Source organism: Manis pentadactyla, chromosome 7 (assembly GCF_030020395.1).
Source record: "Manis pentadactyla isolate mManPen7 chromosome 7, mManPen7.hap1, whole genome shotgun sequence".
Lineage (NCBI taxonomy): Eukaryota > Metazoa > Chordata > Mammalia > Pholidota > Manidae > Manis > Manis pentadactyla.
In genome coordinates this window covers 12,341,992-12,360,108 of record NC_080025.1, presented here as the reverse complement: position 1 = coordinate 12,360,108, position 18,117 = coordinate 12,341,992, and the positions used below count along the sequence as shown (strand labels likewise).

The following is an 18,117-nucleotide window of genomic DNA, read 5'->3' as shown; positions in this document are numbered from 1 at the left end:
GGATTCTGTTCCTTTTTCAGTTTTCTTTGGATATGTGTTCACACATCTACTGTTTATTCTTATTTAAAATATAAAAACAGAAGGTCTGTGTACATTTCTTTTCTGAAACATTAACATTGATTTCAGATGGCGTGTCTTCATCAGCCCATCTCCTTTTCCCTTTTCTGTTTTCACTACACCCACCTGCCTTCTTCTGTCATATTCTTAAAAGTTTTAAAAGTCCTCTTTGGGGAAACAGACAAAACAGCTAGACAGTTAGCTACACAGCATCGTATTCCCAAAAGAATTGAAGCCTTGGGATCCAGATCCAGAAGCCATTTTTTTCTCAGATTGATGTCTCCTGTACATTTAGGCTTTAAGGCTCAACATACTGAGCTTCTGGGCCTCTTCACCTCCAGGAAGAGTGATCTGCAGAAGTAGACCAGCCTCTCTGCAGAGGGGAAGTCAATCTCGATTCCTCTGGACTGCCCAAGTCCTAGGCCTTAGGAGCTTGCTGCCTAACCTGTCATTGACTTGATCTAGTCTGGACTGTTCTCTATTTAATCCCACCATTTGCTTAGTCTTTAGAGGAGCTGTGTCCTAACTCAACTCTGAAGGAATCCACAGAGGACCAAATCAAGCACACTAAGGTCAAAGTGGAAACCAGACAAACATGCTCCATCATCTGGATCAAATACCAGATTCCCATCCTAAATTTTATGTTCACATGTCTGATTTAGAATAAATTCCAAATTCATGAATAGATTATATATCCAATGTTCCTTATAATTTAGACTCAGGACCCACATTCCTGTGGTATAACTGCCATAGTGAATATATTATGAATAAAAAATACAATTTCCATAATAATCCAGTTACAAATAGCTCATTCTGAAGTAAGAATAAAGCCCTTGATTTTTTTCTGTAACGCTTACATGTTTTTTACATATTAGCATTTCTAAAAGCAAGCTTTATGTTAAAATAGATGTTTATATAGTGTTGATTTTTTTCCCCTGAAAAGCTAAGAAAGTCATGGTACATATTACCATTATCAACAATGGTCTCTTAAATCTTAAAATCAAAGAAATAAGGTATAACTATAATTATTTAATATTGATAGGGGTGGGGGTGGGAAATGCATTCTAAGTTTGATAGGGGCATATCTTCTGCACATCATAAGGTGATTCCAGTCAGGGATTCAATTTATAATCATAAAGATCAGTTAACCCTTATATTAAAGCTGTAGTTTTATTTTTACAGCCATCTCTAGATAAATCAGTTTCCCCCTTAACCAGACTATTTAACCACTTTATCTGAATTTTCTTCTATGGCATGTGTAGTCACCCAATCTGTACCACCTGTTAAAAATGACAAACTTCCTCCTACTCCCTGTAACTGTGGTCCTATTTCCTTCCCTTTCCAGCCACACTTCCTTTAGAGATATTTGCACGTTTTCTATTGAATGGAGGTATTATGATTTATGCAACTTGTTCCCTTTTAAGAGACACTGAAGTTATGAATTACTATTAAAAATATGCTTCCGTTAACACCCTTGGAAAAATTCCCTTTGAACAAAAACATCTTGTATGTGAGTGCAACTATTTCCATAGAATTCTAGAAATTACTGGGTCTAAAAGATTTGACATGATGAGTTACACTGTGTACCCCCAAGAATTCATGTTGAAATCCTAACCCCAAGGACCTCAGAATGTGACCTTATTTTGGAGATGGGGTCTTTCCAGAGGTAAGTTAAAACTGAGGTCCGTAGTGTGGATCCCAATCCAGTATGACTGGTATCCTTGTAAGAAAGAATCTGGACATGGACATGCAGAGGGAGTAAGGTGAAGACACAGGGAGTACACCACGTAAACACGAAGACGTATCAAGGGAGATGCTTGGACAGATTTTTCCTTCACAGCCTTCAGAAGAAGCAGTCCTGCCAAGACCTTGACTTTGAACCTCTAGCCCCCACACCGATAGGCATCTGTATTCCTTAAAGCCACCCAGTTGGTGGCACTGTTATGGCAGCCCTAGGAAACTTACATCTCACTTGCAAAACACCCTCCAAAATGGCTGTGAGAACTGATCTCTAAACCAATCATGTAGAAGGGTAATTTTTCACCACCACGCACCAATCCTGAACTGTCAATCTTTGCAATGGTTTGCCAATTTCAAAGACAAATAAATGGTATATCTTTTTAACACAAACTTCTTTGATTTATATTTCTAGGGCTTTATTCCCTTTTATTTAAAAATATCTAAAATGGCTTTAATTGCATTGACACTATCAAATAACCACCCACATCTAGCTAGGATTTCAATATCACCTGAAACAATGATTAAAAAAAAAGATTAAAATACAGATGGAACTTTTAAAAAATGTTTAACTACCCATTCACATAGAGTCTACTGCAAAATTTTCATTCTCTAGGATTATCACATGTAGCATGAAGTATATTCCTGAAAGACAAAAGTGAAACAATTAGAAATTACAAAGTTAAAAAAAACAAATTAATTTCATTTTAAAGATAAAGAGATAAAGCATGTGACAATTAAGTCCCATGTCCAATAATCCAATTCAGAATGTATTAAGGATTACGCTTTTGAAGTAAATGCATTCCTGACCTTCCTGCTTGAAGCACACTATAATCCTGTACACAATGTTGTAAAATGGCATCAGAGGCCACAGGAGCGTAACATTAAAATTATGCCTTGTAGGATTGTAACATTGATTTTAAATTTCCTTCTTAGAAACCATAGGCAATCGGCATATTTGTCTCCACTCACTCTCGTTAATAGGCTTCTCCTTGAGGATTATTTTCGATCTTCTCTTTCACGGGTTTTGTCTGGTGTTCACATGAGTTCCGAGGTGAGCTTTCAGGTTATTCGACTGAGTGAACTTCCTGTGACAGCCTTCAAAGGGACAGACAAAACGTTTCTCCCCGGTGTGGATGCGCACGTGCGTGCGCAAATTGAAGTCCAGGGAAAAGCGTTTCCCGCACCCTTGGAAAGTGCACTGAAACGGCTTCTCTCCGGTGTGAACCAGGAAATGCCTTTTCAGTTTCGCGCCCTCGTGGAAAGCTGTCCCGCACTCTGCGCACACGTGGTGTCGGGGACCGTGCACGACGAGATGCTTCTTCATGGAGGCCTTACTTTTAAACTTTCTTGTGCATCCATGCTGAGGACAAGCAATTTGCCCCAGAGCATTATATTCTTCGTTTGGAACCGACTCTGCGAGCTGTTCAGGATCTGAGACGTCAAGGCTGGGAACTCCTCCCTGCAGAGGCCTCTTGCCTGTCGTGTGCTCAGGGTGCTCAACAAGTGAATTCTCTCCAACAATCTGTTGAGGAACTTCTTTTGCCTCCTTTTGCATGTATTCCAGGGAGCATTCAAGCAGTGAACTTGCTACAAGACCCTGCTGAGAAAGGTCTTGTTCTGATCCTCCTTCCAGGTACTCAAAGGACTTAAGAAGAGAGTTCTCTTCCAGGATAGGTTCAGAAAACTCCCCTCTTATTATGCATTCTATGTAACAGTCACAGAAGGAATCTTCTCCAACAGCCTGGTGGCTGCTGTCCTGGTACACATCTTCAGTGCCTACGGCCGATGTCATGTTGAAAGGCTTCTGCTGGGTGGGCTGGGGCTCGGCCGGCCCTGGCTTAGCCTCACCGGGAGCTCTTGTACCCAGGCCCTTCTGGCTGCGCGTCTCCACCCTTGTCTTCAGTTGCTGGTCCATGTTGTCCTTCCCGCTTCTTGGGTTTGTACCAGGATCTAACAATCACTTCCAGGCAGTAGTGATCTGGGTATGTTGTCTTCAGCAAGCACCTATTTTGAGATAATAGCCATTAGGGAAAATACATTCAAACGTTACAACCAGTGTCAGAAAACAACTTAAAAAATGGCCTAGAACTCACTTTGCAATAACCAAATGGCTACCATTTACATCTTCCCTGACAAATTCCCTGAGAAAGTACGAAACTGAGCTCTCATGGAAGACACAGATGATAATCACATCTAGCCTCAGGTATCCCCACAAGTTATCGGACCTCCCTAATTGATCACCTCATGTTTACTGGGCACTGCACTCCCCTTAAGTGCTGGCCCGACACTAGCCTACCTAGCGGGTTGAGATTCTTCAGTAAATAGACATACAAACAAATCTGTGCCTCATGGAGTATACATTCCTGTGAGCATACAGAATGAGTGAAGAATGTTTTGTCATTAGGTGATGAGGCAGAGGGCTACAGATGAAGTATGCTGGTCGAAAGTAGCAGTTTGTAAATTTAAACAGAGTGCTCAGGCAAACCACGACTGACAGAGTGGCAGCTGACTAAAGAAGCAAGTGAGGAAGCAAGATACCCTATTGTATGTGACATTGCTGTGAAATTAAAATTAAATAATGCATATACAGGGCTTAGCACAATTCATGGCCCAGAACAAATGATGAATGCTTGTATGTGAGTTACTGTTACTCTACCTCTGTTTTCATTCTGTAAGTATACGTTGGATCCTGCAGTGTACCAGTCACTACTCTAGACCCAGGGTGCAAATTTATTTTTTTCTATAAAGAGCCAGATTTGAGCTTTGTCGGAACTATGGTCTATGTCACAATTGTTCAGTCCTGCCACTGAAGCACAGAGGCAGCAACAGACAATATAGGAGGAGCATGACTGTGTCCCAGTAAACAGTGTATTCTGTCCATCCTTGTTGTAGAAGATGGGGGAGCCAGAGAGCAGACATTCTGAAATCCATGCATTTCCCATCTCTCTTGAGTGCAAAGCAAAATAAAGACACAGGAGAGTCGGGACCTGAACAGTTTTCAATCTTTTTCTTAAGAATATAAAAGCAAGTATCATAAGGTTATACTATGAACATGTTCCATTCTTTCTAAAAGCCTTTTGCTTAATGTTACAATTGTGTGCCTTATATAAGATCTCTTAATTTTATTGTCCTGATGTTCTGCTCTTGGAACAAAAATTAAATCCTTTTTAAAAACAGGCAAATGTGAAAGTAGTATAGTGAGAACTAACAGCTTGAAAATATTTTTGACTAATCACATTTAAAAAATGCCACCTCAAAAGAAACATGCCATTTACTCTGGCAAAAAAAATACGTAGAATAAAAACAAAACATGCTTTTCAATTGCAAAGGGAAGTTTTTAATGTCTTCTTAAAATTTTTATGTATATTATATATAAATATATACAATATATAAACACTATATATTTTATGTAGACATATTTTAAAATATGTATAAAAGTTGCTAAAGGAAGTTTTAAATTTCTTAAATATTTGTATATATATGAGTATGTCTATTTATAGAATGTATATACATACATTTAAATGTTTAAGAAATTTAAAACTGTTCCCTTAGCAATTTTAACTGTGGCCATTTAAAAATGTCAAGCTGATACACATATATATAAATATATAAACATGTTAAATGGTACAAGTGTTATTATTTCTTGCATCTTTTTAAAAAAGTGTAATAAAGGGAGACTGTGTGCAGGAGTAATTTCCTAACAAAATCTTGTTCCGGAACCTAAAAATAATTTTTGAATCATTTTGTATTATGAATGTAGCATCTTTGGGGCAAAATCACTTGTATTAGTCTAAAGTATGATTAAACAGAAATCCAAACCCCATCCCCCCATTTAAAATAACTGAAATTTGATTTGGTTACAGCTTCTCTCTCCAAATTTATGTGTTGGCATCTCCAGTTCTATTTCATTTTCAGCCACAAGCTCTCCCTCCAATAAAGAGCCATGCTCTTCCCTCTCGATAAAATACTACCCACCCTTACTCCTGTTTCCCATCTGCAAGCACACAGGTTCTCTCTCACATAGACACATGTGTTCATTTACCATCTACACCTCAGATCTCTTAGACGTCACTTCCTTAGGCAAGATTCTCTTGATTCTTAGGCTCAGTTAGGTCCCCAAGCTAAATGTTCCCCTCACTCCCTATTTTGCACAGATCTGAGCCTCTTAGTACTGATTTAAGGTCTGCCTTACCTACTAGACTGTAAGTCGTGGGAGACAAGTTCCTCTTCTGTTTTACTCAGGTGTCCCAGCACCTGAATGAAATGAATGGAGGAATATGCATTAGTCATCATACTGGCAATATTTGACTTAGCAACCCTATAAAATTAACTTACTAGAAAAATCACTTGAAACTTTAGACACACATGATGTGGAAGTTTCAGAGAGCTGGTTATCAATGATGCCGAGATGTCATCTACAAAGACATCTATGAGCACAGGGTTAAAAGAGAGGTTTTCTCTTTTAGAAGTTACCAAAGTCCACGTGTAATCCTTAACTTTCTAAGCTAGAGTCGTTGTTTGTCAGATCTCTGAGCACTATGCCATTTCTCACACAAAATACAATCTGTGAAAATGAGGTATAAAATTGAAATGGTTATTTATTAATTTACTATGGGAAAACTCCTTTCTATATGACGAGTATTTTGCTGGTGAAAATTACATGGAAAACGTACTGGGTAAACAGTATAAAGACAAAATCTGGATGTTAAATGATACTTAATGGCATGGGATTAATCTACTTTTATATTTCTCAAACTAGGATAAAACCACTTTCAAGGGTGCATCGTTTACTTATTCAATCATTTGACAAATAATTACTAGTAAACATTGTTCTAGGTGTTGACCCAAGAATAGAGAAAAAATCCGTCGTTTTCATGGAGCTCCTATTTGTGTGATATAAATGTAAATAAAGGGTTTTTAAAATGTTAACTAAACAAAATAGTTCAGATTGAGGAAAATGATATGATATGAAACAATTAGCATATGAAGAGGACAGTAAGCAAGGGAGGCCATCTTTACAAAGAATGTCTCCAAAGACCTCCAAGCAAGGGGCAAGAAAGAAAAAAGCAGAGTATCAGCCAGTGGTAAGAGATGGGAGAAGAGGGGCCTTTCCCGGCTGCAGCTGGAACTGCGAAGGGACCAGCATGCTGGGGGGACAAAGGAAGCTCCGTTTATTACAGAACATGGCAGCACAGACCCTGGTGGTCTGAGGTAAGGCTGAGCAGGATGCGGGATTCTGGGGGCTGGGCGAGCCATTTGCATTTCATTCCCAAACGAATGGGAGCCATTACAAAATTTCTTTCAAGCAAGGAAATGGCCTGCTGGTGAGGGTAAAAGATTACTCGGGCTGCAGTGTGGAGAATGGATTGAGGGAGAAAAGAGTGAAAGTAGGAATATCCCATTTTAGTACTCCGGGAAAAGTGCCGGCTGTGTCCACGGGGCGCGTGGTGGTAGTGGAGATGCAATGCGGGGAGGCAGGGGAAAGCTTGGGGACAGAACTTTGCAAACTTTCGGGTGGACTGGACAAAGCAGCTGGAGAAAACTGAGGAATCTGAGTGACTGGGCCTCGTTTTTTTTACTAGAGTAACCGGGTGGATGGTAGTGCCACTGGCAGAGATAGTGAGAGGAGGGCAGCCAAGTTTATACCCCTGATAACAAGGACTTCAAACACTGTAATATGAAGTAGACCCGCCCATGTGTTGTAATGGAATATATTAGTTATATAAATTTTTGAAACAAACTAAAAATGCAACTTCAAGGACATTTCAACCAGGCCTCTGCTCTTTTGAAAGTCTGTTTTCTCCTTTGTCCGTTTTAAAAGTTCGAGGCCGGGAGCCCAGAACAGCGGCCGGTCAACGCAGCCTAAGCGCTAGACGTCTAGTGGCCAAGGTCCACTCCCCACCTGGTTCCGGAATGATAAAACGCTCCCCGTCTGTGGTTCTCAAAAACCTTTTGAGCGGCACCCACGGTTAAAAATACATTCTAAGTAGGGAGCTCAATATACACCCCTTCCCCCATATCTGAAAAGAGCGAAGACCCACCGAATGAGGACTTACCCAGGCCACCGCGATGCGCGCGCTCCGCTAAGCTCCACCTCGTCCTACGGCAGCACGGAGGACAGACTGCGGCCCGCGCCCCCCGCAGCAGCTGAAATGCTCTCGGCCAGGGGCCCAGCCGCTTAGACCCACCCTCCTTGTGACGGACACATTCTAACACGGCTAAGCCTACGGCGCATCTCAGCAGGAATGGGGCTTGTATTCCGAGGGGAGGTGCTACCTGGCGCGCCCAGGTGAGGGATCAGGTGGCGGGGGCGTGGCTCCGGGCCCCGCCCGGTGGGGTGGGCCGCGTGCCCCTCCCCGGCGCGGTCCCCTCTGCCCCTGGGCGCTGCAGCCGCCGGTCCGCCCCGTGCACGCGGCTTGAATCCCAGCGCCCCGCTTTAGCGGGTAGTAGGCGCTCCGTAAATGTCAGCTGGACCAGTGAACGGAAGTTTAACCAAATTTAAGCAGTTGCGCATCAATTCAATGAAAATCAAGCGGTGGAGGCAGTTTTTACCCCGTGGAAATAGAGGTTTGTCCTGACTCTCACCACACCTTTTTCCCTGCGCGCTCCCTTCCCCGGCTTCGCTTCTCCCCCGCGCTACCTCCAGTCGCAGAATGACTGCTTTTTCTTTTCCAGCCGTTAATGTAACTGTTCACGGCCCTCCCAGTAACACAACTCACTTCGAAAGCAGCGGTCAGTCGACGCTCACCATTGGCTCTGGTCTAGCGAAATTTAATAGTTCCTGTAAGTGCACAGACCATTAAAACAAAAACCAAATCAGTGTTTAAAAACCTCTTAAATTTTGATTTGAAGCGTATCTGTAAATCACATATATATGTAGGAGCAGTTCTCTACTATATATATATTTTTAAGTCTGTTTAGAATAAACATCAATTGTGCGATTCGAAAGTAAAAGATTATTCCCAATGGGGGAAATGTGTTATTCTCTTAACACCCCCAACAGGAAAGCCAGTTTTTCATTCATTTCAAAGCGAAGTTAGATAAAGCTTCCTTAGCAACTTACCTTAGAACGTTTTTGCTGGTGAGTTTCTGAAGGAAGAAATGGTGAGAAACGACTTTTCTCCTGCTTTCTAGTGTGTCTTGCTATGTATGGTCTGTAGAAACTGCACAGGCAGGTTAGAGCAGTTTTGCGCGATCAGTTTTTTCTTTTTTGGTGATAAAAATGTTAAAGTTTTGGGTTTGATAAGATGCGACCTCAGTGAGCCAAAAACCCCCAGGAGAGTATTCTTTTCCAAGACTTTACATGATAATGTTACTGATCAGTGAAATTCCCTTTCTTCACTGAAGGTATGTCTCTATGTATCATCACCACCATCATTGATCTAGATAAAAAAATAAAGGTATAAATGAATGATATTTATCATTTATACATTATATGCTTTTATATACTATATTAACTATATTAACATAAATGTATTTATACATAATAAATATATATCATGTAATATCTGTTAATATAATTTATATTTTAATATATAACATAAACCTGTTTATTATAAACATGTTTACTATCTATTATAGAATATGTTAATACAATTTATATATTTTATGTATTAATAAACAATATATATCATTTATTTATATCCTTATTTATTTATACATATCATGTATATAGGTGATGATGATGGCAATAATACACAGAGAGAGAGAGAGACAGAGAGGGAGAGGTATACACACACAGCTCAGACAGATCCTGTCTTTCATCCTTTTATCTGCTCACCAGCCCACACCCTTTTGTTATCATTCCCTGAAACTTTGAGGCAGTGCCTACCATCATCTAGATTTATTTATAATCCCTTCCCCACTAATAATTCAGTCTGGTCACTTGGTTTGTGTTCGTGTGACTCTGCCTGGAAACTGAAGACAACATTAGAAAATCTAAGTTTACATCTCACATACCACCTTTTACATAAATTATTTTTGCTGCCCTTTTGTTTCAGCTTTCCTTTGCATGGGCCTGGAAAAGCAGACCACAAGGAAGGAATTCATCTGTTGTCATATGAACGCAGCTCAAGGGAAACTGATTTTCCCCAAAATCGAGCTAGGGAATGAATGAAACCATGAAACCAAAGAGGGCTGCCTTATAAAACAGAAAGAAGGTGGTTCACAGGAACAGGTAATTTTGGGGATTACTGGAATTTTAATCATAGTAATTCTTCCACCAATAACATTTGGCCAGCTTTTTTTTTTTTTTTGACAATTTATTTCTGTGTTACAAACCAGTGTTTTCCTTAAAAAGTTTAGAATGTGAAACCTGCAAGTATATTTTCATGCACTCTACACCTATTTGAGCTTCTACGCCAGCCAGGACTCTGGTCTAGGCCTTGGGTATATATATCCGTGGCCTCCAGGCTGAAGTTGCTGGGCCAGAACCAGCATGAAGCAAGGAACTCACTGATTTCCAGCAGCAAAATTTAAAGGGTGCCCCCAAAATTCAATAATTAAAATTAGTAATACTTTAATGCAATTAAAGAAATTCTTGAAAAAATCCATGATGAGCAAAATATCAAAAAATTTTAAAAAGGCGGACACCCAAATAATCATGCTTTGTAAACATCCAAGTGCAGCTGCTTTTAGGACAATGAAGGGTGGGTATGTTTGGTGTTACTGAGAGCCTCTAGCGGGATCCCGACTGAAGAAAGTTCAGGGAGGGTTTCCCTAGAGCTGCCGCTGAGGGCAGACCAGAGGAGGAAGGTGGTCAAAATATACCAACTTCCATTTATAAGACACTATAAGATACATAAGTACTGGAAACAGAATGTACAACATCCCGACAATAACTAACACTACTACTGTATGATATATATAGGAAAGTGATCAAGAGAGTTAATCCTAAGACTTATCACAAGGAGAATGTGTTTTATTTCCTTTTTTCTTTCTTTTCTTTTCATTGTATCTATATGAGAAAACAGATGGTAGCTAAGCCTAATGTGGTCATCATTTCTTCATAATAGGTAAATCACACCATCCGACTGTATGCCTTAAACTTGGCAGAGACGTGTGTCAATTATTTCTCAGTATAACTGAAAAACAAAACCACTTGAGTGTGCTTAAATGTTTGAGAGAAAACATTGTACATGATGGTATTTTACAAAGTCCATGGTTGTATCTTTCATAAAAAGTCTCTTGCACTATTATTCTCTATGATTTATAATGCCTTTTTACATATGGATTTGATCTTAATAGCAATCTTACAAGTTGCTATCACCTACTTTATGGACAAATGGAAAGTCATTAATGACAAATGCCTTACCCCAAACTGCACAAGTATGGGCCAAAGTTTAGACCCCAACTCTTGCTGTCTTAACATAAAGCGTAAAGATAGAATTAATTTTTTCAATTTCAGAGCTTTTAATGCATTTTTTTAAGTTTTTCTACCAAAAAATAAAAAGTCAATGATATATAAGTTTCTCCTTGGAATTTGATATTTTTTAATGAGTCTAGATTTAAAAATCTATAGTATGATTTTTTAAGAGAGCATACTAAGGCACCGTTTTACTGCATTTTTAAAAACTGAGGTATAATGGACATGTGACATTAGATTAGTTGTGGGTATACAACATCCTGATTGGATATGTGTATATTATATATATTGTGAGATGATCCCAATGAAGTCTAGTAAACATCCATCACCACAATAGTTAAAATTTTTTTCTTATGATGAAAATTTTTAGGATGTATTGTTTTAGCAGTTTTCAAATATACACTACAGTATTATCGATTTTAGAGACACCATGTTGTACATTACATCCCCAGGACTTAATTTACTTTGTAACTGAAATTTGCACCTTTGACCCACCTCACCCAGAGGGTAAGAGGTGGGTGAAATGGGTAAAGGTGGACTCTTTTTTTTAAAAATCTAAATGGAAGCCGTTTGGTACTTGACACTGAGGAGATCAAGATTCGCCATAATACTGTCAGGTATTTTCAACAGTCTTTGTGCTTTTTAGATAAACACTGCGACCACATAAATATCGGCATGTTTCATTTTCTCTGTGAGGATTCAGCAGTGAGCCTACATGCAGGACCTAAAGGCTATTTGGTAGACCACAGATTCTCCTCAGCCATGGCAATGATGTGTGAGTGTTTTTTGTCAGTTTCTCATAAGATCCTTTCTTCCTCTTAAGGATGGAATATCCCCACAACCTCCCTTGCTAAGAAACCCATTCACATCGGGCTCACCTGGAAAATACTTTCAGAGCTTGCTCTAACTTACTCAAGATTCTCTCTCATTCTTTCCCATAAAAAGAGATTTTGAGTCAACCTCACATTGCATGGTCTTTTAAATTTTTAAAAAAATGTTGAGATGCTTTTGGACGTAGGGAAGACCCGCCTAGGCTCATTGACAGGATTTTTGCCCTTGCGCTGCTTCTCTCTGAAATCTCTGTCCCAGATGGACCAAGCCGGGTTCTTTGCCTCACTCTGATCTCAGCTTCAGTGGGAGGCAGGAGCCAGTGCCCAGGAATTTCCTCAGCCAAACCGTCGTATGTCCGTGGTTTATTTTCTTCTTGACACTTTTCACATGGAGGGTGTTAACCACCCCAGTGCTGGAGGAGAGTCTAGGTGGAGAATAGAGGCATCCCAGAACCGAGTTTCAATTGCCCCACTTAGAAATGCAGTCTGTAAACAGCAAAGGGCAAAGGCAGAAGTGAGTGGATTTTCTGTAAGGCACTTTCTGAATTTCGTCACTTCCACTGGGACTTTTTGCTTGGGTGAATACAAAGACTAATGGCAGAGGTTTCTGGGTATATTTTCACTCTTTTCTACCGAGGGAGCCAGGAAGTCCCTGGCATGGTAGGACACCCACAGTACTTCTCGCTGGCCCAATCTGGGGGTACTTTGCACCTGGGAGTGGCTTTCACATTTCCTTGCTGGGAAAGACTTGCATAGAGCCCCTAGGATGGGGTTTCCCCTTTTTCCAGCCCTCAGGGTTTCACCCAGAAAGGTCAGTCATAAAATCCAAGGGAGGAAAGTATTTTAAGAAATTGTCATAGAAAATAATCCTCAAACCTCGAGAGAAAATCCCTGTAGCTCTGCTTCCTGCTGGGACATGCCCCTGTGGGTCTTTTGGCCTATGTGAACTCCCTCTCCCATCTCACTGCCAGCATCACCATCTTGCCCTCCGAGTTCTGCGGGTTAAATCTCTTTAATGCACCCAAATACTCTTTTGCTGTCTGTTTCTGTGCATTTCAGCTGCCTGTAATCCCTCCACCTTTCCCTTTCAGGGTATTGGATTGCTTTTCCTTCATATGGTACCTTTATCCTTAGTCACAGTATGTTCATACAGAAAGTGAATGGTGTGTTTAATATCCTTTCAATGTTGCCACTTTAATTATTTCTAATGGCATTGAATGGCTTATAGTTTCTCAAACAAAGGGTTCCCTGGACATTTATGACCCCTCTGAGTAAATGTCAAGACTTCTGAACTGGCACTCGGCAGCCAGCCTCTTGTCTCTCTTCTCCATTATTCCTACTACAACCACTTATTTACGTGAGACACTGATGAGATGATGTCATTTGCTTCTGTGACAGCTTTGAGTAGGTTCTAAAGCATATAAAAAAAAAAAGTGTAAAATCCTTAGCATGCTTTGTAAAGCCCTCCTTAATCTGGTCTCGGCCTCTCCTTCCCTTTTACCCTCCAAATAATTAAACCATTCCAGAGGTCATTGATCCACAGCACCTTGTCCAAATCTGACCTGCCACCCACTGTGAGCTAAAAAAGGTTTTCACTTATTAAAATTATTCCACACAAAAATAAAAAGAAAAATAGTATTTCCTGACATTGAAGATTCTATGACATTGAACGTTCAGTAACCACAGCAAAATGGTTTTGGAACAGAATCATGCCCGTTCATTTGCCCTTGAATATGTCTGCTTTTTGCATTACCATGGCAGAATTGAGTAACTGTGACACAAAACTTAAAATATTTATTATCTGGTCCTTTACAGAAAAAGTTTATGGAGCCTTGACCCATTCCATTTTATCTGGATTGAGTTGGTTCTTTTGCAACATTCTGCTGTTGTTTGTATGTAATCTTAGGACTGAGCCCATTATTCCCATTTATGTTGGTCACTACAAGGGGCAAAACACTCCTTGGCTATCCTTGTACGCTGGACTCTCATTACCACATGGCTCTGTACATGTCCTTAAGCGAGCCAATCTCATACTCTTCACAATGCCCCCAATCCTTTCTCGGTGCCCTCAGATACCGGTGACCTTTATTGGCTAAATATTTTGTGTCTCATCAGCTTCCTCTTCTAGCCCTGGCTTCCCCTGAAGTTCTCTCAGGCCGCGTCTGTTTTTTCTCCTCACTGCAGGGAACTGTTCTCCTGTTTCCTCTTTGCTCTCCCAGACCTTCGTCTCTCCTCCCGCCCACCAACCTGCTCTCGTGAAGCCTTGGCTAACGGACTAGATTACCCACCTCTGCTCTTGGCTGCCAACAAACCTAAGTGCCCAGTACTAATCCTGGTGCATGAAATAGCCGCAAAGATGATTCTCCCTCTCATCAGTCCCCTCAGGGTCCAAATTCATTATGATCTGTAACCATGCGCCAATTCATATTCTCAGTGAAAAGCATCTCCACCTGTGACCATCGCGTCCCTCTTCCTGGCCCACTTCTAATACTCCTGGTCACAGCCAGTGCCGCCCGGTGACCCGCCATCTTTTCACAGTCCATTCACTTCTCTCACCCTCGCTTCCTATCTGGTCCACCTTAGGTGACGTGGCCCATTATGTTATTAATTCCCTTATGTATACAAGTCATAATACTTTATCCCAAACCCCTGAGGTATTTTTAAATTAAGAATTTTTTTTTAAGATTAGAAGATAGCACAGTTCCTCTACCATGTTATATAATGTCATCTGCAATGAACCTGATGATTGTTCCCAAATAAGTGGGACCAGTAGGGTTCTAAATAGGTTCTAAATAGCTATGTGGCTATTCAGATTGCCGTTTGCTGCCAAAGGAGTTAGGAGCCACCTTACGGAAAATAAAGTTTTCCGTTTCCTGTGCTCTTTTTCGATTATGGAATCCAGGGATCGTAGGCCTGGACTTGAACCTTCCTTGCACCATTCTCTCCCAGCAAAGCTGCCAGCATGGTGAAATGTAAATCGTTGTATTCTGAGCTTCCATACAAGCAAGTGAACAAAATGTACAGCGGTGCTGATGGGTCTCCCACATCGTGATGGCTGAAGCGCCTGGGACACTTCAGCAGTGTGATTCTCACCAAGGGCAGTATCGCCCCCTAGAGGGCATTAAGCATTTTTGTGGAGATGTTTTTGGTCGCCTAAGCCAGTGTCCTCATGCTCTGAATGTGTGTGCATGGAAACATGTATTTTATTATGAACTCCTTTCCTTTTAATTCTTTACATTATGGTAAGGACATTGTATGATTTAAAAATATGAGTGCAGGTAGGTTAAATTAATTATCACTTTATTTTTACAATGGTAGCAAGGGTGTTAAAACCATGTGTTACATATGAGGTAATCGGGAACAGCTTTTTGAGGTCACCAATTTATGTCCAAATTGCTCATCTCAAAGATCAGTTTTCACTGCTCATCTTCCTGGACATGGTTGACATTTCCATTTATTGTACCTTCTGAGCTTTAAGGCCACTAACATCTTTGTGCAGGGGCTCAATTCTTGGGCCTGTTATCTTCCCTCAACTTACTTCCTAACTGGTCTCATCTAGTCCCATGACCTTTAATACTGTCTGTGGATAAGGCATCTCATGGTTCATATTTCAAAGCTAAGGTCAAATATTAACTTCTCACTGAGAATCTTACTGATTCTCCTAGCAGAAATTAATTACCCTTCCTTCAGAGTGATTATTCCCATTCCTTTATTCTTCTAGCTTCTCACTTTCCCCATTTTACTCTATAGTTTATTGGTAAGTTCCTTGCCGAAAGGATTCATATCATACTCGTCTCTATATACCTACATTTCATCTTTTATTTAAAAAAAACACTTTTTTTCGCTTGTAACAAGTGCTCAATAAATGCTTATCAAAGAGAATTCTTCCTCCCTCCCAGGAATGTATGCGGAGCTTAAATATTGCATGTATAATTTACTCCTGCATCACGGAAATCTGCACCTACACTCTATCCTGGGTCATCGACATGAAGCCTCATGCAGGAAGTCTGCATCAATCTTCCCTTGTAAAGAGCTAAAACTTTAGGTAAGACAAAAGATAATTGGGCATGAACTGGATTTGCAAAGTGACCTTCTCAGGCACACTGAATGAGACCTACAGAGTACTGACACCTAGCTTCTACTTGGAGGGACGCAGTCTACACCGTAGGTAGTGGAAATTGGATCCTTAAAATACTCTCTTTCAGATCTTTCTCTGGTTATCTCTTCATCACTTACATCTCAGCCCTGGTAGGATCAACAGAAAGGTTTTTCCTAATTGTCCTTTCTGAAGCAGGACCTTTTCTCAAGTAGGTAGGCGCACTCTCTCCTACTATGCTGTTTTTACTTAAGTCATTTACTCATGACTATCTGAAATTATATTTTTTGTGTTTTTGTTGCCCATCTCCTACGCCTCTGGAATATGAGCTCCATAACTGTAGGAACTTGGCTTGTCTGCGTTCTGTAGTTATCAGTAAACAGAGCACAGAACAGGGCCTGGCACTAATAGGTGCTCAGTAAATATTTGTTAGGTGAATGGATAAATACATCCTGAGGATACTGGAAAGCTGCTTTGGTCATGAACCTCATCTGCAAAAAGGTGAATTATAAATCTTATGTTAATGTAATGTGGTAAAGAGGAGATAAGGAGAAAGGAGCAGAATATTTATGGTTGATGGGCTAATGATGCTTTTGAAAGACATAGAAGTCTTTTGCATTTTGAAATAGCAAATAGTTTAAAAAATCCCTATCACACTAAAATGAAAATCTTTTACTAGGGGCTTTGAAGTAGGTATTCAACAAATAGTCTCTGTCAGACTGATTTATCTTCATTTGGCAGAAATGATACATAAGTAACTAGTATCATTTATTCTGCAGAGCCTATGTTTGGAACCCTAAAACCTATCATGAGTTACAGTAGAATATTTTAAACCAATGTGGGATCTCAGGTCATCAGACATTGGCACCATCTGGGAGCTTGTCAGGAAGGAAAGTTTTTAGTCCTGATTCCAGATCTACTGAAATAGAATCTAAATTTTAATAAAATACCCAAATCACTCATGCACATTTATGTTTGAGAACCAGTGCAAAAGAAACCATATCTAAGAATGTTTAAGTTGGATCCAATGAACAAGTAACCAGCAGGTGTTTCTAAACGCAGATAAGGAGGGGGTATAGGCAGTGATTGGAGCTGGGGTGAGGGGTGTCTGAACAGTGAGTTAAAAGGAACAAGTTATCCAAACGAGGCTTCAGTGGTATTCATTTTCACCTCATGGTCAAAATAAGCAACTTGGCTGAACACACACGTCATGGAGTCTACTGACTAGTCTAAGATAGCACAGGTGTTTGGCATGGAGGACGAATCTATTTTTTGACTTGATTATAATGAAACACATTTTTTTTTTCCTCCACTGAGAATTTTAACTTAGTCTTAATGATGCTTCATTAATTTCCTCAAGGCGCTTTCAGTACCTCTGGGGGAGTCAGAAGGTGAGGGGGTGGTTCTATGCAGTAGGTCCGCTTTAGCCACGAAGGGGAGAGACAGAAAGAAAAAGCTGAAGAAATGGTGGAAAATTGCCTGTGTGGGGGCTGTATGGAATAAGGGTTGTTGAAATAGTCAGATGCCTATATATATTTATATATAGGAAGGGATTTGCTTTTCCATCGGTGGGGAGGAACATAAATTGTGTTACAGATGTTATTTAGGAAGGAAGAAAAGAACTGAAATTGTATTCAAATAGACCTTTGGAGTGGGCAGGGGACTCATATCCTGAAATAAAATTTCAAGAAGAAATAGATCTATGCTTATGCTCTTAGATCTGGGGAGTTACGGTGATTTACTAATGCACTATATTGCCATGACATCTTTATGAAGTCACTTTAGGTTTCCTATATTTTTAATTAGAAGTCATTTAACAAATGCCTCTGCTCCTTGGCAGCAATGGATTTAAATGGCTATCGAATAAAAAATGAATAATGAGTGTTGTCCTCCTCTCTAAACATCCCAGATTGACCAAGGAGAGATAATCACTCTGCATGTCAAAGATTTTTCTGAAGTAGAGTTTGCAGAAATGAGTTTCCCACTCCATCTCAATATTCCCTCTGCTTTAATAGTCTGCCTGACACAGG

General features: G+C 40.2%; 1 protein-coding gene across 2 annotated transcripts; it reads right to left on the bottom strand.

The window, feature by feature from the left end:
• Positions 1-1,353: 1,353 nt before the first annotated feature.
• Positions 1,354-8,077, bottom strand: ZFP42 (ZFP42 zinc finger protein). 2 transcript variants are annotated; one of them, XM_057505104.1, is made up of 3 exons: positions 7,854-8,077; positions 5,990-6,051; positions 1,354-3,804 (listed from the first exon to the last, which is right to left on the bottom strand). In XM_057505104.1, the coding sequence occupies exon 3, from the start codon at positions 3,710-3,712 to the stop codon at positions 2,813-2,815; it is 900 nt and encodes a 299-aa protein (XP_057361087.1). In that variant the 5' UTR covers positions 3,713-3,804; positions 5,990-6,051; positions 7,854-8,077; the 3' UTR covers positions 1,354-2,812. The 2 variants fall into 2 exon arrangements, with proteins under 2 accessions (XP_057361087.1, XP_057361086.1); XM_057505103.1 differs by having other exon boundaries at positions 1,355-3,801.
• Between the last annotated feature and the right edge of the window lie 10,040 nt (positions 8,078-18,117).

Bases quoted from the DNA above. Each gene is read 5' to 3' on its own strand.
- ZFP42 (XM_057505104.1), bottom strand. From the start codon at position 3,712: ATGGACCAGCAACTGAAGACAAGGGTGGAGACGCGCAGCCAGAAGGGC.